General features: G+C 37.1%; 1 protein-coding gene across 1 annotated transcript in view; it reads right to left on the reverse strand.

The window, feature by feature from the left end:
- The window catches only part of RPGRIP1L (RPGRIP1 like), an 89642-nt gene that overhangs the window by 61588 nt on the left and 5055 nt on the right, over window positions 1–22999 (reverse strand). Inside the window, exons 3-8 of the mRNA XM_047078415.1 lie at window positions 22557–22855; window positions 18876–18978; window positions 17362–17505; window positions 8135–8240; window positions 5694–5840; window positions 4302–4375 (exon numbers count right to left, since the gene is read on the reverse strand). Of these exons, the coding sequence (XP_046934371.1) occupies window positions 4302–4375; window positions 5694–5840; window positions 8135–8240; window positions 17362–17505; window positions 18876–18978; window positions 22557–22855 (873 nt within the window). The remainder of the gene's footprint in view (window positions 1–4301; window positions 4376–5693; window positions 5841–8134; window positions 8241–17361; window positions 17506–18875; window positions 18979–22556; window positions 22856–22999) is intronic.

Raw genomic sequence — 22999 nt, forward strand, 5'->3', positions numbered from 1 at the left:
TTTTCTTTGTAAAGGCTGTGTACATGATTAAATCTGCATATGAGAACAGTCTTTGAGAACCTTTTATTCATGAAAATGTTTTTGTATATTGCCTACAGTGACAACTGGGGGTGGGGTGGGGGGGGGAAATCATAGTTGGTCTGTGTGCACATTTCGTTTGTTACATTATGTTGCTGAAGTGAGAAAATGTCCATCCACAGCTGAATGTCCATTGGTGCCTGTGCTCACTGGCACGTCCACTGGCGGTCATGGGTCAGCTCACACACTGTTGATCAACAACATGATCAGACTGAAATAAGGGCTAAAGAATTCATCTCCACCCTAAGGCTTTTTTCTTGCAGAAGAAATTCTACTTATTCCCATGTTTAAGGGCACCCTAATGTGAAAGAGAGGGAAGAATAAGCTCTAAATCATCCATGAAGAAATCCACAGATACTTTAGTTAGGACCTAATGGAAATTAAACACATATTTACATAGGGATAATTCACTTACTGAAAGAAAATAATGTCCCGAATGTACTCAGTTTGATTTCTGAGAAGCACAAAGTGCTCATATTTGATCATATGGGCTTTCATGATTCCTAGAAGACTGCAGGGGACAGGTGCTCACTTTACAGAAAGGGAGCCCAGAAAATCTATGGGTGGTCAGCAGGGCTCCACTGAATTTTGGATATTAGATGGCTACTAATTACATTGTAAAAACCTGATTTACCCAATTCTCAAAAATGGTTGATACCATCTTCAAAAACTAGACCAAGTCTTTTTTTTCTTAAAATAGGTATTAGTGTCTCTCAGGGAGTTAATGCCTTAAAACCACCTCTAACAGATTCTCTGGATCCTGTCCCAAATTGACTAAATCTGAATTGGATGGTGATGGCTCGAGGCTGGGGGAGGGAAGTTCCAAAGGGGTGGTAAAAGCTACATTTTGCTGTTTTCCAGGTTATTCATACATATATACTACAGCTGAAGGACTATTGTATTCATGAGAGCTACCACCCTAAAACTATACTAACTTCAAAGATGGGCACAGCTTTGCAATATCGTAGCATAGTTTCTCTCTGACCACATAGATTTAATTGCAAAAACGTTTATTCTGAATTTTCAAATGGAGTATTTCTTAAATAAGGTTATACTTACTTCTTGGCATTGTATCAAAAATGTTTTCTCATATTAAAACGAGCTCATTCCAAATACTAACATGAGGGTTTTATCTTACCAGATGATTCTCTAATATGTCATATGTCAAGTAATAAACACATTCAAAATTTCATTTGGGAAAGGAAGATGAGAATGTAATCTGCAAATCATATTTTTCTCCTGAAAACTAGCCAGTTTTGAATAACAAACAAATGCTTCCCTTTTAAAAACATGCTATCACTATGACTAACCAAACAGGGAGTAAATTTTATTTAGTTTTTGATGAGCACTAGTTGTTGGCAATGATGGTAACAGTGCCATGGAATACAAGAGCTTTAAAGAATTTTAAAGATGACAATGATTTTTGTAGAAGTTTCTCCAACTGTTTCTGAAAACATATTATATTTTAAAAATTTGTATTAGAGAATTTTACAGTTCTGTTTGCTATCATGTGCGCTTGCTGGGTTTTGTGCTTAAGTGACATTAATTTTTTTTTGGACACAAAATGTTTTGACACTCATTACACACATTTACTTCCATATACCTCACACAAAATTCAAGTGTAAGCAGCATAATGAAGTCTGTTTTTAATGTGACAGGAAAAAATGTAGCTCAAGCATAAAACATTAAAAAAAAAACCCTTCAAAGTCAGATTTACACTCTCAGATCATCTTCTAATATGGAAAGATAAAGTTTCACGGTGAGAAAGTAAATATGAGAAAAACATGTTCCTCTCAAAATTCCAGTTATGCATTATTCCCAGCTAAGTTTAATGTTTTTTATTCCCAGAAGGTATGTTCAGTAAATCCTCAAATAGGGAAGTAGAAAAAGTGTAAGGAAGGGCCAAATGGCACTTATTTTCTTGTATTAAGACCATGTTAAATTATTTGAAATTACAAGATGTTGAAGATAAATATAAATCAATAAAAATTCCTGAATGTATGGTAGTTCTATTATTCCATGAATGTTTCCCTTCCACAGAACCAGTTTTCCAATGCAATTAAAATCAGAGAGATAGTGAAGCACAGGGGGAAAACAAATCAAGTTTTAGAGTCAAAAGAATTGGGTTTGGGTCCTTTACTGGAGTCTCAGCAATGCTGTGTGACTCCGTACAAGTCTCTTAATGTTTCTTGACTCTCCATTCCCTCATCTCTAAAATATGGGGATAACATTATTTTCTCTGCCCTACAATGCAGTGGTTGTGTGATCTATATACTGAAATTTGGAAATTTCAAACACGTAACTACCAAATCCTTAGATATATATCAATATAAACCTTGTATTGTTCTATAGAAGTGAGAATATAGGGGCACCTGGGTGGCTCAGTCGGTTAAGTGTTGGACTCTTGATTTCAACTCAAGTCATGGTCTCGTGGTTCTTGGGTTTGAGCCCCACATCTGGCTCTGCACTGATAGCACGGAGCCTGCTTGGGATTCTCTTTCTCCCTCTCTCTCTGTCTCTCTCCCTCCCCTCTTCCTCTCTCTCAAAATAAGTAAACAAACTTAAAAACAAAAAGGAGGTATAATAAATGCTTTAGGTAAAATTAATCAGGGTTCATGAGAGAGGGGCCAGAACAAAGCCATGGGGCCAAATGATTTGGAAGTGGTCCAAGGCAGAACCACATAAAGATTTTTAACCAGTCTATCCTTGCTAGAGAGCCCCAGATATTATTTTAACTGATGTCTGAATCTGTTATTGATAACTGTTTTTTATTTTTTTATTTTTTAATGTTTGTTTATTTATTTTAATGTTTATTTATTTTTGAGACAGAGAGAGACAAAGCATGAACAGGGGAGGGTCAGAGAGAGGGAGACACAGAATCTGAAACAGGTTCCAGGCTCTGGGCTGTCAGCACAGAGCCCGACGCGGGGCTCGAACTCATGGACCACGAGATCATGACCTGAGCTGAAGTCGGCCGCTTAACCGACTGAGCCACCCAGGCGCCCCAATGTTTATTTTTGAGAGCGAGACAGAGTGTGAGTGGGGGAGGTGCAGAGAGAGAGGGAGACAGAATCTGAAGCAGGCTCCAGGCTCTGAGCTGTCAGCACAGAGCCCGACATGGGGCTCGAACTCATGACCTGCGACATCATGACCTGAGTCGAAGTCAGATGCTTAACTAACTGAGCCACCTGGGTGCCCCTGCTATCGATAACTCTTAACATCATGAGCCACTTCGTGTAAGGACCATCAACACTAGTAGGGAAAACAACATAGATGATCCGTGCCACTGGAATGATGCCTAACATTAATCTGTGTATCTTTTCAAAGTAAAAACAAATAACAGCCTATCTCTATACTCTTTAGGTATTTGTTTACCTTATAAAATGTAAATTGAGTTTACAAAACATAAAAAAAAAACAAAACACAGTGTTAAAAAGTGTGTTGGTACATCAGATGGCTATTTTGTGACGTTTCAGAATATTATCAATAGAAGCAACCTTTGAATATCTGCTCTAACATACATCTTCCAGTATGTATACTAAATTTACTTTCATGTAAGCCTGTATTTACCCTTTATCAGTTAGCACATACTGAAAAGACTTAAAAATACACATATATACATAGACACGCACACAGATAGATATCTGTACCACTTAACTAAACTTAGCTGTGTTACAGAATTTTGTTCCTAAAATTATCAGAAGGGATTCATTTTTAAAATACCATAATTATGAAGTAGATTAAAAGACAAAATTGAAGTAGCTCTTAAAAATTTATCTTGAGGGGCGCCTGGCTGGCTTAGTCGGTAGAGCATGTGACTCTTGATCTCAGGGTTGTGAGTTTGATCCCCACGTTGAGTGTTGAGGTTATTTAAATAAATAAACTTAACATGGGCATTTACAATACCCACATTTCCAGGTTGCTCTAAGAAACTTTTAATATGAAGAATATTTAGCAAAGTGCCTGCTCACTTACGGTTTATGCTCAATAAGTGATACAAACTGATAACGGTTTTCTAGTCGTAGATTACTGCTCAGGTTAAAGAGCTTATTACAAACACTCCCCAAAAGCTTATTTTTCTATTTTTCTTTTATGATACATATATATTTTTCGCAATCACCCATTGCTAATTCTTTAATCAATATTAGATATTCTGACATCTACTGCTTTGATATAAAACATCTTAAAGAAGAGAACAAGAGAACACATGTATCATGATTTACCTGTTATAAAGTTTATCACAGTTCTCCTTTAAAAGTTCCCGTTCCTTTTCTAAGTCATTAATTCTATCCTGCAACTAAAATGAAAAGAAAATGACACATTAGGTGATTATCATATCAAAACTACATGGGGATAAAATAACACGAGAGGAGGCTAACATGTTTTAGTCTTGATTTTTAAATTGCAGCTGCTAACTACTCAACTAATATTGTCTGCATTTAATTTAGCACTGATTTTTTCTAAGTTGTTAAGTAAACACGAAATTAATATTTGTTTTAATTTAGTAGAAACGTATGCACTGCTTTATGCTGACATGTGCCAAAACTCAATAAAGAATGTGTTAAAAGTTTGCTATGAAGTCTGGGAAACATATTTTTTTACTTCCCTCCCCAATGAATTCCATCATTGTATTAATTTTGTGTTAATTTCTAATTGGCCCATTAAAAACAAAAGGATTAACCTTTCTTTTGGTTCGTGGTTCAAATAAATTGCGTTAAGCACAATTTACTCTGAAGACCTAATTTCTTATGTTACCTGGAATTTACAAAGAGCTGGCAGCACATCTTTTAAATAAATGAATGAATAGATAAAATTGTATACCTTGCTTTATCCTGATGAATGACATTTTTAGAAATAAACTGAGGGTTATCATTAATACCTTTATGACTAAAATGTAGCTCTCTGTATTTCTTTCTAGCATTTATGTTTAAAGTTTTATTCACCAGTATACTGTGTAGTTAACAATCCTTTCCCATGGATCAGAGTACTCTTAAAATTCATTTCCATTTTGATAATTCCCTTTTGATGCAAGTATGAGACACAGTAAAGATTCTCGCAAGATCAGAACAGAATGTAAGCATCTTATTTCATTGCTTTATTTCATTCTTTTTAAGAACAAATTTAAGAGACTACAGAAAGAGATTGTGCTCGCTGGGAGATGTGAGTCGTGATAATAGAAAGATGAGTTTTCAAACAACTTCCTAGGAAAAAAATTAAATAATTTCACAAAATTGCTGATGTTGCGGAACAGAATATCCTTCCTTCTCCCCAGAAACAGATGTGTATTCCTTTGTCCTGGTGTCTCAAATGGCTAATAAGATGTTAAGGCTGAGAAAGTTAGGTTCCACAGGTAAGTTCAAAATGTGTTTTCTTTTTCCTCAAGAATCAACCCTTTAGGTGAACAGTGGATATCAGCATGTTGGCACATATTTTTAAGCACTGATGTGCCTTGCACATAACAAACGGACTATATTTTGCTGTGCTCAAAGCACCGTGTATGTAGTTTGGGATTTTTAAATAAATATACTGCTTAGAATGTCTCTATTTTACTTTTTCAAAACAGTTACAGAGAAGTTTTAACACAACTAATGGCTAATAACCTCTTGGGAGCTTACCTCTTCTATTTTTCTTTCAGAAAATGTCACGGAATGTAACTGCTTCTCAAGGCTGCAGCATTTTAAACGCTGCTCTTTGAGTTGCATATTTAGCTCATCTCCATTTGCCATCAAGGCATCATGGCTGATCCGGAGACTTCTCTGCTTCTACAAAACAAAATCTTCTCGAAATTATTTTTGGATTCCATGTTAAATAAGTGATTGCAATTTTATAAGTGAATTTACTCCTGAAGTTCACATTATACAGTTTATTCTTCACCTCACAAAGTATATGTGCTACTTGTCCGTGGAGACACTCTTGACCCAAGTGTATAATTAGGAAAAGAATATAGTTTTCTTAGCACAGAGTCACATAATGCAAACTTTTTGTGTTTTATTTTACTTCCTTCTAGTTTTTGACTGGTTGATTAGTGACCAGTGAGTAAATTGGTTTTGGCAAATTTTTTTTCTTTCTGTTGTGGTTACAGTGGTTGGACATGCTGTCTAAAAATGGTGCCGCATGGGTCAAAAATAAATGCTGACCACAGATAATGAAACTTGAAAGGATTTGTCACCACAGCATATAAACAGCCTAACAGAAGGTTAGCTTCTGATTTTAATACAATTAGGTTAAAATTTTCAATTCAGTAAAATAGTTACTGAAGTTTTTTCAATTAAAGAATTTTTATTCTTATTTTAAGTAATCTCTATGCCCAAAGTGGGGCTTGAACTCACCAACCTGAGATCAAGAGTCACATGCTCCACCGACCATGACAGGAGATCATGACCTGAGCCGAAGTTGGATGCTCAACCGACTGAGCCACCCAGGTGTCCCTACTTTTTTTTTTATAAATAAAAAAGGTGATGATATTAAAGTCTTTTCACAGAGACCATAGCCATAACATGTAATGGTTCATGTGCTAATTAAAATCACTTAAGTTGTGGGGCACCTGGGTGGCTCAGTCAATTGAGCATATGACTTTTGATTTTGGATCAGATCATGATCTCAGTCGTGAGATCGAGCCCCTCATTGGGCTCTGTGCTGGAGGTGGCCATGCTTAAGATTTCTTTCTCTGCCTCTCCCTTGCCCATGTGTATGCACAGCATCTCTCAAGAAAAAAAAAAAGGATAAAATCTGAAGTTCTTCAATCATTTAAAACAAACATAGCTATTGAGTAACTGAAGTTCAATTTTTGTTAATCTTGGTATTATAACACATTATCTTTAACCAGCTTTTCCTGGGCTTCCTACCTCATTCATTGAAGCTGTTGGTCTGAACCTGTCAAACCTTTCTTTACCCAACATCAGTCCTCAAAAGAGGAGCCTGTGCTATAACAGACACTTAACAATTGTTGGTACTGGAAGAAGTACCTGGCATCACTGTTAAATGGAAGTCAGGTGGTCAAAGTGACAGAAGGTAATATCATTGTTTTTTTTTTTTGTTTTTCTTTCCTAATTCCCCATGTTAGAAATGGCCCTCAGCTCCATGTTTTCTGAATTTCCCTCTTGTATCTATAGGTAGACAGGGCTATTGTCTCCACTCTGCAATTAGCCTTCTTTCTTTCATAAACCCTCATATTCATACGGAAGACAGTTATTAGTTTGCATTTAAGGAGGTTCCTGCAGGATGGAAAGCACAAACCAGAGTACAAGTTTAAAAATATTTATCTAATTCAATAGTAAATTTAGGCTTCCGATGACCCTATGCTTTCCATCAATTTACTGCTTTCCTGGTCTCAGTACTTCAGAGAAAGTACTGTTTAATATGAATTGTGTTCATCTGGAATGTTTGGGAGTTCATTAATTCCAGAATCTATGTTAATTATGCAGTGCCAATCAACAGGAACCTTCCGATGGCACATTCATGTAGGGCCACAATCTTGTTAAAGCAACCATAGGGATGAAGGGTCCCAAGTATTGTCGACCTGAATGATCAAGAATTAAAAGAAGTACACTGATAGCTGCTGACATGACGGGTCTCAAATATTTTGTGATAATGGGAGACAGTGACAAAACAAAACACATCAGAGAAAGATTGAACAAAACCTGGTTACTGACCTATTTATAACTTGGTCTGTCTTGGCTATTTCATCAATGCTTAGAACTGAAGATATATGCAAAAACGTCTAACCCTTCAGTGCTATGTGCCCATATGAACTCAGAGAAGAGGAATTAAAAATAAATTTTCTTGGCATGAGATAATTTATGATAAATATGTTTATTATTTTAAGATGACACAGGTATTTATAAACAGTCCAACCGGTTAGTTATTTCTTTAGCTATTAAGTTATAAATTACAAATAACACATGAAGTGAAATAATACACGTTTAAGAATAAAAAGGGCATCTTTAAAAATAACTTTGTAGTGTTACAACCATTCTATTTAAAAAGTATAACCTAAACACTCTCTTTGAACCTTTGTGTCTATGTATCACCATAATAAGATAAATGATCACAGTACCTCTTGAAGCTGAATAAATTTTCCTTCCAATACTGAAAGAGCATTGCTTTTCTCCACGAGTTGTTTATGAAGCTTAATCATTTCTACATTGTCCCGAATGTTTGACCTTCAACAATGTGTTTAAGAAAAAGAGAGACAGAGTAAAAAATGCAAGGCAAAAGAAAACAACCTGTGGTGGAATCATAATTTTTCACTACAAAGTTACCTAGGAAAAATTTGCACACTTGCTTATCAGTCACAGGGTTTTTAGCTTAACATACACGTAGGACAGATGCATTATTTAAAGCCAACCAATCGTTGCTCTTGAACTTTCATAAATTCATAGATTCTCAGGATTTGAAGGGAGACCCAAATTTGATGACTTGGGTCACCTCTCTGACATCTTGTAATACGCGCTTAAAACCATTTTACGGCATCCTGAAAGATGGTGCAAAAGGACGTCAGTCTATACAGCACAGCGATCGTGCCGCCCTGCACTTCGGACTTACTTGAAAGAGGACTATCCTACTACCACTTTCCCCTAAGACAAAAATGCGCAAGACAGCCACTCATCTTCCTACCACTCCCTTGAAACAAATGGTATCATAAGATTACCATTCATTGGAGTTTCCTCCTGGAGTTTCAACCTTTCAAAATATTTCCCCAAAAAGTGACTTAGCATTTTATACTAATAATGCCCAAAGCTGGCATTTAAATATGTTGCAGATGTGCCTTTAGCTGTAAGAGATCATTTAACGTCCACAGGGTATATAGAAACTCTATATGCTGCAATACTAGCTTGTATTTTTCCTACTGAGATTAAAGCAAATGTAGAATTTAACAGGAAGATCTTGTTAAAGGTTAATCATAGACCTAAATGAATACCCGTTTTCAAAAGGCACTTACTTGCCTGACAGAGAAAGGTTCTTTAATACGTTTTATATTCAAAAGTATTTCAAAAATTGTGAGGCCCAGTTTTAGACTTCATTCTTTTTTTTAAAAAAAAAGTAAACGTAAAAATTTTAGATTCAGAAAATTATTTCAGGACTTCAAGTAAGTAATTTTACTTCCAAAACTTTATCTAGTGTACACATATTGGAAAAATTGTCACAATGCCCTACTGGAACCAGAAAACGGACTACAAAGCTCACACATCTGTAAACCAGCTGAGGACTTGAAATACTTAATTTTCCTCTTTGATATTTGAAAGTTCATTGTATTTTGGCATCGGACAGTTAGTTGTCCTCACACAGAAGATAAACAAGTCCAAGAACCTGGATCGTACCCAGGATACAGTCTTAACACAATGTTAAAATGATTCTGTGCCGAAAACATGCTAACTAGTAGAGTTCTGAGCACACGTTCAGCAGTACCCCACTATGATTCCCCACTATGTGATCTGTACTCGCCAAAAACATCAGAACACGAAGGAAAAATATATTTTAAACAAGTCTAATAAAGACAGTATCCCCCCCCTTTTTTTCATAATTAGAAGTCAAAACATAGCTTAATCTGTTTTCCTCAGAATTACTTGGTTTGACCACTCGACAACGAGTGACAGTTATTCTATGCAAGGACAGAATCTTTTTCAAATAATTTCAAATCTTTTCTTATATTTTTAGTTGCCTCTGATATTTTATTCTTCCAGTTTTTAAGAATGTTAATATTTTCAAGAAAATATACATATATATGTTTGAGTAATAATACTTGCTTAATGATATTAGCAAGAATTAAGTCCCAATAACCCATTCAGCCACCTAGGGTCACAGAAAAATAGCAGGTTTTAATTTTGAATTTTCCTTGCAAGGCCAAGGCTGCTAAGCATCTTCCAAAAACGCTCAGGGTGGTTTAACTGGTGGATGCTTCCTTGAATATTTTCCTTAAACTCCTTGAAGATCAAACTTTTCATTCAAAATACTGCCAAGAAAAGTGACTTAGTACTTTATGCTAGTAATGCCCAACAGGTGGGCACAAGGATGACCGAACTAGTTAGAAAACAACAATAATCATGTGGTGCTTTACACAGAAATCAGTTTGCGTGCAACACCTGCAGATGTCTTTAAGAATTATTTTCAAGTGTCAGTTTTGGGGGCTTTATCCAGGAGTCATTACTATGATTAGATATTTCTGAGGCTAACAGGGAGAAGGAAAGGACGACTGGCTGTTCAGCTGCAAGCGCTAAGACATAAAAGATCAAAATCAACAATGTGATAAATGTGGTCTGGCCTCTAGGAAGGCGTACAATGAAAAATCGTCTCCAACCTGACAACTGACTCAACATCCTTACACAGATGAAATGTGATAAAAGAATGAGGGTGGAAATGAGAGGGACAAGAGGGAAGGAATGTCACAAAAAGCTGACAAGGGATGTGAGGATGATAAGAGGCAAGAGGGGGCCAGGGTCGGTGCTTAGAGGCTTGTCCTAGACCTCTTTGCACTAGGAGGAGGGTCTCAGGTTGGCTTCCTTTGAAGCACAGAGATGGGGCTCATTTTATAAGTGGTGTTTTGAGTGGCCACCACATCCTACTTTCTTGCTCTGTTTCACGCACTGTGATGGGAACATCACATCTTCAGGAGGATGACATTCTAACAGAAAGAACAATCCACGGTAAAAATATTCAGAGGAACTCTTGACAGTCCTGAAGCGATTCATACATGCTGCATTACACATGCTGAAATGATCTGCAAACAGATATCAAGCAGACTAATTATGTGCTTTGTAAAAATAAATTTCTCAAATTTTTCAACAAGGATTTTGAAAAAACCTTGGGCAATTAAGTTGGAAAATGCGGTTTCTTTTCTTTTTCTTGTTTTTTTTTTTTTATAGACATATTATTTAGAATTATGATCAAATCTTCTACAACGGTTGGAAGAGATGTTGGCCCATCTCTAGATTAAAAACAAACTGAAATAAATTAGATTTTATGTTGAAAAAAGTAATCCAGTTCAACAACCTATGTGCCAAGTTTCCCTCATATAATTGGAAACAGTCAAGCAATAAACTCTGAAAAAGGAATTTCTAATGGAAGCCTTGAAAACACTTGACTCTGGCTTTGCTACTGGGTGCCATAATAAATCCAGAAACTTAAAACCTCAGATATACTGGAGAAGGAAAAACTTTCAGTGGAGCTATGTAATGTATAGTCTAATATGAAATCTTAAGAGGCAAAAATCTCCTCCAGTGAAAGTTTCTTATACTTCATTCCCCAGGCACATAATTCTCTCACTTCACCCCCCGAACCTCCATTGCCATTTCACTCTGTTACAGTAAAGATTATGGATGTTCAAGAAAGCCTCTTGATTTTTTTGAGGCAAAAATGTTATAATGTAGTATTTAACACCATTTAGAAGAGAGGGCTGTAGAATACAGAAGCTAGGCTACGAGATTCGGGACAGTAGTTGAGTAAAATATTTATGACGGAGTGGAGAGGCTCTTTTTGAATAATAGTTTTAGGCTGACTGAACTTGGGGGATAAGGTTGAAAACAACCTTAAAATTAAAACACCTCTACGGTACATTTTTTTTTTAAACGGTGGCAGACATTATGTAAGTTTATTGTTACAAGAAATGTAGGTCATTTATAGCTTTTACTAGGGATACACAGACAACCATCACTAGCAAAGTAACAATACTGAGTAAGATCACAGAAGGTTGCTAGTAAACTAAATGGAATGGCTTTACTAAAATAGCTGAGGAAAGTCTATTTGAAATGCAACCGTTTTTGCTCTAAACTGCTACCTGCCTTCATAGGTGAAAATAATGCTGTTTTAAGATTGCATAAAGGAAAAAATTCATCTGTGTCTGTCTATTTGCCTCTGGATCATACCTTTCTCGTGGTGGTGGGTCAAAATATAAATCAGAGCTCAGTGTTTTCCCACTCTTGACACCCACAAGGAATGGAGAGAAACATTACGTCAAGCTCCACATGCATATAACCACTCTTTTATGAAAATGGAGGGAGGACTCTGAAGGACCGGTTGGAGGCGGGAAGACCTGAAATCCTGGCTGATTTTCTTAAAAGGATCATTTTGAAGATCAAGTTTAATGGATTCCAGCTAGTAATGGGAATCTGAGAATTATATTTAATATATCAAAAAGCCCAATGGGAAATAGAGATTCACCAGCAACTAAGTTGCAAAAGTGAAGGTTTTGTATTGTTTTTTATTAAAAAAATTTTTTTTTTTAACGTTTATTTATTTTTGAGAGACAGGGAGAGACAGAGCATGAGCGGGGAGGGGGCAGAGAGACAGGGAGACACAGAATCCAAAGCAGGCTCCAGGCTCTGAGTTGTCAGCACAGAGCCCGACGCGGGGCTCGAACTCATGGACCACGAGATCATGACCTGAGCTGAAGTCGGATGCTTAACCGGCTAAGCCACCCAGGCACCCCTGTTTTTATTTTTTGATAGAATTATACCAAGTCAGTTCAATAAAACAGGTTATCTCATAATTATCAGAAGCAGTGATTGGCATGATGTAAGTCTTTGATGAATAAAAAAAAAAGCACACTGAATTGATTAAATTAATAAATGCTGCTTATTCGGCAGACAAAATCTTTCAGAGACACGAGTTCCCAAGGGATAAAATTAGCTGCCGTTTAAAAGGTAGGGAAGAACCACTTGCCCGTTTCAATCGCTTCATTTCACAGTTGAGGTAGCTAACTGAGGCTTAGCGAAGTAAGGAATTTGGCCAGAGTCCTTATGTGAGGGAGCCGACAGTCAAATCCAATTCTAAAAGATCAATTCCTCCCACTCTTCTAAGTGGTCTCCTTCCTCTGAGATGTTCCTAGTTTTAGCTTTCTCTCCACTCTCAACTGTGCACTAACACACTAGTTTTCCTATTAATTGTGACAATTTCTGTGGTTCAGATAAAGGGCTGAGAAAATACGTCAAGCTGCTATCACAGGACAATCTTAGATAATATTAATAATAAAAAACATGGGGATGAAAGAAATGGTATTTGAGTGCGATACTTTTCACTGGGCAAATTCTAAGGTATTCAAACAACAGTCCAAGCTTGGTGGATATATTTTTAAAAAGTGACAGATCACCTGCCTGTAATAATAATGTGTGCGTGGTTATCCCCGGCCCCAGTTACCCTTCCATCCAAGGACCAGATGTGCCCTCTAAATTAGGGGGCCGGGCAATCAGACAAATATAAATTGAGGGGTGTTCTGCAAACAACTATCAATGGGCTGGAAATGGGGAACCACTCCAGAATAATGGAAAGCTAAAAGACAGGACAATTAAATTCAATGTATGATCCCTGAATGGATACTAGATCAAACCAAAGCAAAACAAACCACAACCAGCTATTGGGGAAAAAAAAAAGAGTTATAAAGGGATACAGTTGGGAAATTTGAATGTGGACTGTGTATTAGGTGATGCTACTGTATTGTTGAATGTCTTGAATGTGATAGCCATACTGTAGTTACGTAGGAGGATATCTTTGCTCCTAGAGGATACTTAGAAGTGTACACAGGGTGAAATGATACATGCATCTAATTTTTTTTTTTTTCAACGTTTATTTATTTTTGGGACAGAGAGAGACAGAGCATGAACGGGGGAGGGGCAGAGAGAGAGGGAGACACAGAATCGGAAACAGGCTCCAGGCTCTGAGCCGTCAGCACAGAGCCTGACGCGGGGCTCGAACTCACAGACCGCGAGATCGTGACCTGGCTGAAGTCGGACGCTTAACCGACTGCGCCACCCAGGCGCCCCAACATGCATCTAAGTCAGATTGGGGGTGGGAGGGAGGGAGAGAGAGTAGAGAGGAGGAGGAAGAAGGGAAAAGGCCTCACGTGCAGAATGCAGAAGAGGCTTGTGTCATTCACAAATATGCAAAGGGGTGAAAGGTACGTGTGAGCGTTCACACGACTATCCCTAAGACTTTTCTGTAGGTTTGTAATTTTTCAAAATAAAAGGCTGGGGAAGAACTTAAGAGAGCTAGGAAGTAATCCTGCGTGTGCCTAGAGGGGAGAGATGGGGCCCTTAAAGCCAAGTTGTTTCTGACACTGCATGGCTGCAAAAGGATTCTCTGTTTTGAGATTTGACAGTCCGCTGTCAACCAAAGGGAAGAGGGCAAGTCAAGAGTGTTTGGAACATTTATAGGTTAAATTTCCTCCACTGGGATATTAGGGAACTTACATGATTTTTAATTAAGAAGGTAAACACTGTAACATTTACTTAAAAAAAACTACTTGGTACAAACTAGTTACACATTTGGTAAGAGTATAAATATTTTTGGAGTTGAAAAAGCCAATAAAAGGTAAAATCATTCTGATTTTAATGTTCACGTACATGTGTTCACTGGTTACTGCTTTGCATTTAATTTAAGACGGCCTTTTTAATAAGCAGAAAATGTGCATTTTTATATTGTTTAAATTTTAATATGGATTTTTGTTCAAAACAACACAGACATTCAGGCTACTTGTAAATGATACAAGATTTTTTGCTAATGAGGCATTATGTAGAACATATGCAAAAATCACAAGTCAGTCTTCCAAAATAGACCACAATCACAGGAAAAAACATGATTTTAATAAAAAACAACAGCACTGGGCTTTTACTTCAAAGCAATTAAGGGCTTTGGATAACCAACAGTTTATGTCAAGTTGATGCCAAACCAAACTGGTCTATTAAACACATACTACGAAGAGTTTCTGTAATATTCTATGAAAAGGCTCTCTGCCATAAATATCAAGCACTGCACTCTGAAGATTACAACTACGTTAGGTTCATGTTTGAGAACAAGGAGCCCAACATCCTGATCAGACTTCTAGAATTTCAAATTTGAAATAATGTATCCGTGAAAGAGAAGTTTAAATATGTTTTCCATTTTGTGATTTTTCTTTACAGTAAATTATACCAAGTTTTATATTCTCCCCAACATTTTTTTCAACAGTTTTCCATTAGTCTCAAAAAATTGCTGTGACACATAAAATTTTGAGCTATGTGTAAACATACAAGAAAAAAAGACTTAAAGACCTTTATTGGAAGTCATTTCTTCAGTTTTCAACAACTGTATTTCAAGGAACAATACGCTATTTACTAAAGTTTATTTCTTTGGCCTCTGCAGCAAAAGTTCCTTTACCTGTAATACTCATTTTGTTTCTACTTCTACTTCTTGATGTGACAAAAGAAACTGCTACTGAGGGAGGGCCATAGTTTAGTTGTTAAGGTAAACTCGTCTAGGTGCATATGTTGGTGTCTCTTGCTGACAACATTCGTAGGAGAAAACATGCATACCTGTCTATCACTCTATTTCTTCTGCTGTTCTAGTCCTAGGATTGAAGGACTTTTGGATTTCCATTTCAATGAACTGAACACTCAAGTTCCTAGGTGATCATACCCCTTTGGAAGAGGGAAATGGCCAACACAGTATCCATCCTACTCTTTGGGAATTTAGGAAGTATAACACAGAAAGTGGTCTCTGATAACCTTGCTACTCAGCTGTCGAGTAAAGGTGGTAAGGATGGGCTCTAAGCTTGGGCTTGGTCTAAGTATAGAATTTTCATATTTAGCTAATATCTTAAATATGGTTGTTGGCAATTTATTAAGATCATATTCAGTGTTGGGGTCTGGTCCTTTAGCACTGTTCCTCACAAGGAATCATGTCTTGGTTTTCCAATCAGACCAAGTCTAAACCAGTTCTTCCTGGGGGAACATGGATGACTTCTAGGTATTCAAGCTGGTTCAGAATCAGGGTTCACATTACATCCCCTAATATAATTCTCAAAAAGACTCATGTTTCTTTTGCCCTGTCCTTAGAAGGGTATATAAACATCACTAAACATATAGAATTTCATTATATAATTTAATTAAATTTTACACATAACTTTTTAGGAACAGAAATTAAGAGAGAGAATACTAACCTTTTGAGTCTCTGAAATATAAAGCTTCTTGTATATTTTCAGCCCACTTTATTGTTTTTAAAACAAGTCTCATAGGCATATTTTCCTAGTTTTTTCAAATATTACCGTGTCAAGTTAGTTTGTTAAAGGGGGACTAAACTCTGAATCTGAAATGAAAGACTAGAAAATCATACTGGTGTTTCTAAATGAGAACTTAGCCACATAAGCATGACATCATATACACTGGAGAGGGGAAAAACGAATAGAGGCTCGAGGTCTGGTTTGAAGGACACTAAGAGAGAAAGAAGAGACCTAAGAGATAGCAAATGCAATGTGTAGACCTCATTTGGATTCCAATTCAGACAAACAGGACAAGACAGATTCAGGGAAGTTTAAATAGGGACTGGGTACTAGAGAATATTAAGGAATTGCAATTAATTTTGTTAGATGTGATAACAGCATGGTGCCATGTTAAACAAATTCCCTATCAGAGATTTATATTAGAGTATTCCTACGTGAGATGACATCCCATCTGGCTGAGGCTGATTAATTCAAGAAAACAAAGTTGAAGGGATAGGTTAAACAAGATCGGGAACATGGTAGTGATCATTTAAGCTAAGTGATGGGTACCTGGAAATTCAAAATACCACTCCCTCTACTTCTAGGTCTCCTTGGTCCACAAAAAGAAACAGAAAGGAAAGAAAAGGAAACAAAAGAAAAAAAAAGGAACAAAGGGGAGAAAATAATTCAAGAAAGAACATGGTAAGAAGAGTCTTGCTGGAAACACAGTGTGGAAATACAAAATGAGAGAGAGGAATTAGAACCAAACCTGACAAAGGAGGATGGAAAAGAACATTGTATACATTACAAAACATCAACACTGAAGGGGCAGCAAGTAGACTACTAAAGGTCTCCACTGTCATCCATGACAATCAACAGAATTTGAAGCAGATTTTGAATATTAGGAGAGGTGACAAGCATCTTTTTGGGGTAAAACAACCCCAACAACTTGGTGCCGTATTACGGCACTTTTAGTGTTGAAAAAAAAGTTAAATGAGGCTGGACTTATTCATAAGACATGCCAACAGCTGGGTCCTTGTCACACACCTTTCTCTCGGTGGGTGCAACTGGATGGCATCAGAACTTCCTACAGTTATGGTAAATGCAGCAAAAGGGGCCAAAGAGTGGGGGAACAAGGTGAGCCAGAGTAGGTTAGGGAGAAACATTCTTATACAGAGTTGTTGATAGCAGTTAGTAGGTCTAGAGCGGCTTCTATGAAGAATGTTAAGTGAAAACATGATTTTTAAAATAGACTAGACTTATCCTTCCATGGCATATGATAAAGTATTTTAAACTAATTTTGACCTTATCAAAGTGAGATTTCTGTTTTAACATACCTTTGATCTGTAGCCTGCTGTTCTCGAAGCTGAAGAAGAGATAACTCAATTTCATTTTCTTTTCTCCTCAACTGAGTTTTCAGGATCTCAGCCAAGTGCTCTAACTCTTCTATCTGGCCTCTTTGTGACTGAATAACATTTTCTCTGAAATAAAGAACGTTTACAAGAATTTGTAGTTTGAGGAAAAATCTGCAGTATTTAAGATCAGGACAAAGAAAGTCCTTCATAATAAAGAGCAAGTAAGAGTTAAAAATTTTAGCTTAGGTGCCTCTGGACATAGTGAATAGTAGATGAAATGTGACGAGTTAGAAGTGCATATGGAACAATTCAAAATATTGCTTTTTATATAATAATATCCTACGCAATAACCTGGACTTTGGTTCACTTCAATTCACTAAGTATTGTTACTGGGTTACCTACTTTGTCCTCCACAACCTGGTCATAGATAATTTATATGCTTTTGTTCTATCCTATGTATATATGCATAGATCACTCAAATTAACACTTCAGAGAGAGAGAGAGAGAGAGAGAGAGAGAGAGAGAGAGAGAGGGTGCAAGAAATTTGCAAAACAGAACAGAGGTTTTTTGCATATATTTATTTATCTCTACCATGGGTGGCAGTATCCCAGCGTATTGAGCCTCAGGAAACTGGTATGAACCTGGTTTTTCAGACTATTAGCAGGTAACAAGATTAGGTATAATCTTTTGGTTTTATTCCTTTACAGGATAGTCATGGCCATAACTGGTATTTAAAATATTCAAAATAAAATAAAATAAAATATTCAAAAGAACTAGTTTGAAGCCCACACTATCCTTAAGCAATGGTCTAAAGTGTGATGCTTTGTTTTATGTTTTCTTTCCTCATTTAGAATGGTTACTTTTTGATGATCCAGGTAAACGCGTGTCGATAAGGTGGAGCCTTATTTTCATTGCTGTGACTCACAGACACTGAAGCCATGAGGCTTTCATTAACTGGAGAGGTAAGCTAAATGCGGCAGAAGTAACTTTTTCAAAACCAGAGTATGATGAAGAATGCAGTGCTATAGAATCACAGTGAAACAAAATCTGAAATCCATATGTATTTGATAACTCCAAACTTTTAAGCCACTCCCTCCAATTCTTTTTTTTTTTTTAACTGCAAAAAGGCTAATTAATTCGGGATTAAAAAAAAAATTACCTGTAATTTTTCTGAGCGTGGATAATGCTGCCTCTAAAGCTTATACTATTCTAAATGACTGGGCTTTACGCCATTCCTTTGGGGAGAAAATTGTAATACAGAGACTATTCTATAAACCCCTCCATTGATGCAGTCGGTTAAGTTGCTCATTTGCCTCATTTTATTGGAAACATGTTCTATAATATCTGTTCTTACCCCACGGATCAAGATGTATTTAGCGGAGCAAATTATTTGTACATAAGCCAATTGTGTTTAAAATAAAGGAAAGGGAGGGATCAAAAAAGACATGATCAATCAATAAATAAAGCTCTAAAATGACCATAAAAAGAATACATACAAATTTCTTATTTCTCCTCTGGCTTCTTCAAGTAAACTGTTGCCATGTTTTGTAAGCATGGGTTGTAGAGTTTCTGCTACGTCAATATCTTGGAAGCGAATACCTAAAAGTCAATCAGCAAGATTATAAAAGTGAAATTAATAAAGAAGGACTCTTGATTTGCTATCATAAAGAAATGTGTATATAAGAAAATTTCCTAAGTACTGAGATACAGGAGCTCTATAGTGCAGAGACTTAGAAATCCATTGCCCAAGGGAGTATCATTGGCATCAAGTGCACACAGCAGTAAGTATTGCCCATTAAACAAATTCTGCTATGGAAACCAAATGACCTAGAAATAATTTGACTCCACTTAGATTTATAACTCCTAAAGTCATTCTGAAAGAACCAAAGTCTTCAATTCAGGGCTTTACGATATAAACTCAGGTATGAAGGAAAGAGATTCCAATGACTTAACTTCCCCCCCGCCCCCTATATTTTGGCTAAAGACTTTTATTTTTATTTTTTTATTAAAATTTTTTTTAATGTTTTATTTTTTTGAGAGAGAGAGAAAGACAGAATGCAGGTGGAGGAGGGGCAGAGAGAGAGGGAGACACAGAATCTGAAGCAGGCTCCAGCCAGGTTCTGAGCTGTCAGCACAGAGCCCAACATGGGGCTCGAACCCACAGACTGCAAGATCATGACCTGAGCCAAAGTCGGACACTTAACTGACTGAGCCATCCAGGCATCCCTGGATGTAGATTTAAAAAATTTTTTTTCCATTAGCCATTCACATTCCTTGCCCTTACATTTTGAACCTGATCTTCATTTGTGCGACTCACAGATACTGTGAGTGTGAATCAAAATGTTCTACACTTTGGTTTATTCCATCTCAATAAGAAAATTCACATTTAAACAAAGGTAATTCAAGAAGTGATCATGAATGAGATTCCTTTAAATAAAAAATTTTGCTGCTGCCTTAAAAATACAGTTTTTCTTGTAAAAGTCGTTACATGCAACTTTACAAGTCTAGTCCCGTTGTTAAAAGTGAGACATGATTTTAATTACATGATTGGATTACACTTAAAAAATAATTAAGTAACTAGAGTTTCAAGTAGATTAAATATGACAAATAATTTAGATTTTTAGTGGAGCATAGTCTCAGATACGAGGTATAGATAAAAATTCTTTCTTGGGGCGCCTGGGTGGCTAAGTCGGGTGAGTGTGCGACTCTTGATTTTGGCTCAGATCATGATCTCACGGTCGATGAAGCCCCGCGTTGGGCTCTGCAGAATCTGAAGCAGCCTCCGGGCTCTGAGCCTGATGTGGGGCTTGAACTCACAGACCGTGAGATCAGGACCTGAGCTGAAGTCGGCCTCTTAACTGACTGAGCCACTTAGGCGCCCCTATCCTTAAAATAATCTTAATACTTATGGTGTAATAGTGGTTTGCCAATGGTTACATTGTAAAACATACACACTTGATAAAAATCTTTGTTCTACCGGTTCTTCACAGTAAGGATTCTTTCTACATTACAATGATCGCACGTTAAACCAGTACTTTCCATGCTTTATCCTGACAAGGCACGCATAGAAAAAGGTAGTATTTGTACAGCAGCTTGAGGGCAAGGCTGCTCATAGCCAGAGAGGGTCTACCGTCTGCACGTGGCCACCCTACGCTGTGATATTTCTGACAAGTGTGGCCTAAGTCCCAAGCTCAAAGGCAGTCTTCGAGAGTCTATTCAGATTACTAAGGTATCAACCTTGATAATGGTGCCTGGAGTTTACCCAGAAAGAGAACGTATTCATCACCAGTTAGCACTTTGTGCAGCTTCTACCTCTTGGACTCCGTACCAAGCAGTGAAAAAGGTTTGAATTAGTATGATTTTTTTTTAATGTTTATTTTTCTGAGAGAGAGAGAGGAACAGAGTGCAAGTGAGGGAGGGGCAGAGTGAGACACACAGAATCTGATGCAGGCTTCAGGCTCTGAGCAGTCAGCACACATCCTGATGTGGGGCTTGAACCCACGAACCGTGAGATAAATGACCTGAGCCGAAGTCGGATGCTTAATCGACTGAGCCACCCAGGTGCCCCTGAATTACTAAGATTGTATAAACACAAGGAGAAGTTCAAGCTATGTAGTCACACTGTAAAGACTGTGCAGCTCTTTTTTTCCCCTCCATAAGAGAAAACTTCCATCAGACTCTTCTTTTTAAACAGCAATTCATAGTACTAGATTAGTTTGCCATATTCATCTAAAATTTGGGTGTTGCTTTTTTATTTAGTATAAAAGACCTTACAGACCTTAGAGATCATCTTGCCCAGCTATAGTCACAGATGCCAAAACTAAGTTTTGGAGTGGATAGGTGACTTCTGAAAGGTAACATATTTTACCATGGCGTTACCATCTCTTGACTTTTTGGCTAATCTGCTGTTATCACTCCATTCTACAGATAGGAAGAATGAGGCTCTGAGTGGTCAAGTGCTCTCTTCCACGTTAATTAGCAGCAGAATAATTTTCTAATTTATAATTCATTATGATTGCTTTGGTTATTTTCAGTCTGTTGCCAACCTCACAAGCTAGAGTAGCTAAGCCCTGCCATCCTGCAGCTGTCTCCTAGGTGGAGGCCTTGGTGACTTCCAGGGAACTCTGCCTGGGGAAGAGATAGTGTCAATAATCAGTCTGGAGAAAAAAAAATAGAACAAAATTTTCTCCTTTTCTGTTTATACGGCATTTTTTCCCTCTCCTCAATGAATTGAAATGAAAGTTTTACATGATTTTTTTGTGTCCCTCAAAATGTTTGGTCTTGATGTGAAGCACGTTCCAAACAAAGATCAATTACGGCTATCATGTTATTTCCTTCCCTAGTTGATGAAATTTTAAAAATATTACTTAAAATACATACTGATTTTTCGCTTCATCATAAATAAGTAAGTTCATCATGGGCAGAGAGAATTGGGGATTTTTATTAGAAGTATTTAGGTTCTTTTCATATTAAGTTTCATCTATGCAATTGAATTGCTTTGTAACCTGGGTACGTTTTACGGGACTCATTTTCAAAATGAGGAAAGTGATTGACCTATGATCATTTTTGGAGACAGAGGAGGCCTTTATGGTCACTTGCTTAAATCCTTTTATCCTACATGTAAAGATCAAGGTCAGAATGATCAGATGACTTGTCCAAGGTCACCAGACAGTAAGTAGAGGAGCAGGAACCCAGTTTTTGAAACCCTTAGTTATACCCATATTGCACTGTCATGCTGTTGCCATACGATGAAGGATTTAAACAATTCTGCAAATTTTATAAACAGCCTTCTGACAAAGAAATTAAGTGCGATCATAAATAAGCAAACTAGCTGGTTTCCTCGTTTGCCTGAGTCAATGCGATTTCCGTCTGCAACACAGAAAACCAACTCAAACTAAACTTCTATTTTACGGTTGCACATGTATCTCCCGCATCAGGATAAGAATTACGTTCAAGGTGTTACCTAACAAATTTGGGTGTGATCTAGGGATTCTTGAATAAAAGGATCTTCATGTTAATATTAACATTTTATCAAAAAGCAAGTCAAAAACATTTTTCTTTCTAAAGTTACTCAAAACCATGAAAAATATGGAAATAAAACTCTGTGTGTGTGTAAAACAACCTATTAAAAGAGTTACATTTAGGATCTAATATAAGTCAATATAAGCTTACTTTACCTTTCCTGGGGCATTCCTGTGAGCCTGCATTTTCATTCACTTTTCTACGCCCCGTGTTAACACGAGATTGCACGTAATTGTACGGTGTTTGCCTGTAACCCTGGATTTGAAGTTGCTGTTTGGTTGAAATGAGTCTGTTTTTGAGGACTTCATTCTGTCTTTCAAGCTCATGCACTTTCTCTTGCAGCCGCTCAATCATTTCTTCCATTTCCACATCTCGTCCCAGCCGCTTGGGGCCGCCACCACCCCGCTCATATCTTTTCTTGTCATTAACTAGCCGTATTAACTTGGTGGCCATTCTAGGGAAATAATAAAAAGATGAAAAGGAATGTGAGAAGTCAGCATAAAATGCATTCTGTTGAAAGGAACATAATCACTGTGAGGACTTCAGTGCAGAACCTGAATAATAAATTTCAGGTTTTGATGTAACTATTACTGCCTGT

Source organism: Lynx rufus, unplaced genomic scaffold (assembly GCF_022079265.1).
Source record: "Lynx rufus isolate CCGP_SWC_20201006 ecotype Redwood Valley unplaced genomic scaffold, mLynRuf1.p SCAF_16, whole genome shotgun sequence".
NCBI classification, from domain to species: domain Eukaryota; kingdom Metazoa; phylum Chordata; class Mammalia; order Carnivora; family Felidae; genus Lynx; species Lynx rufus.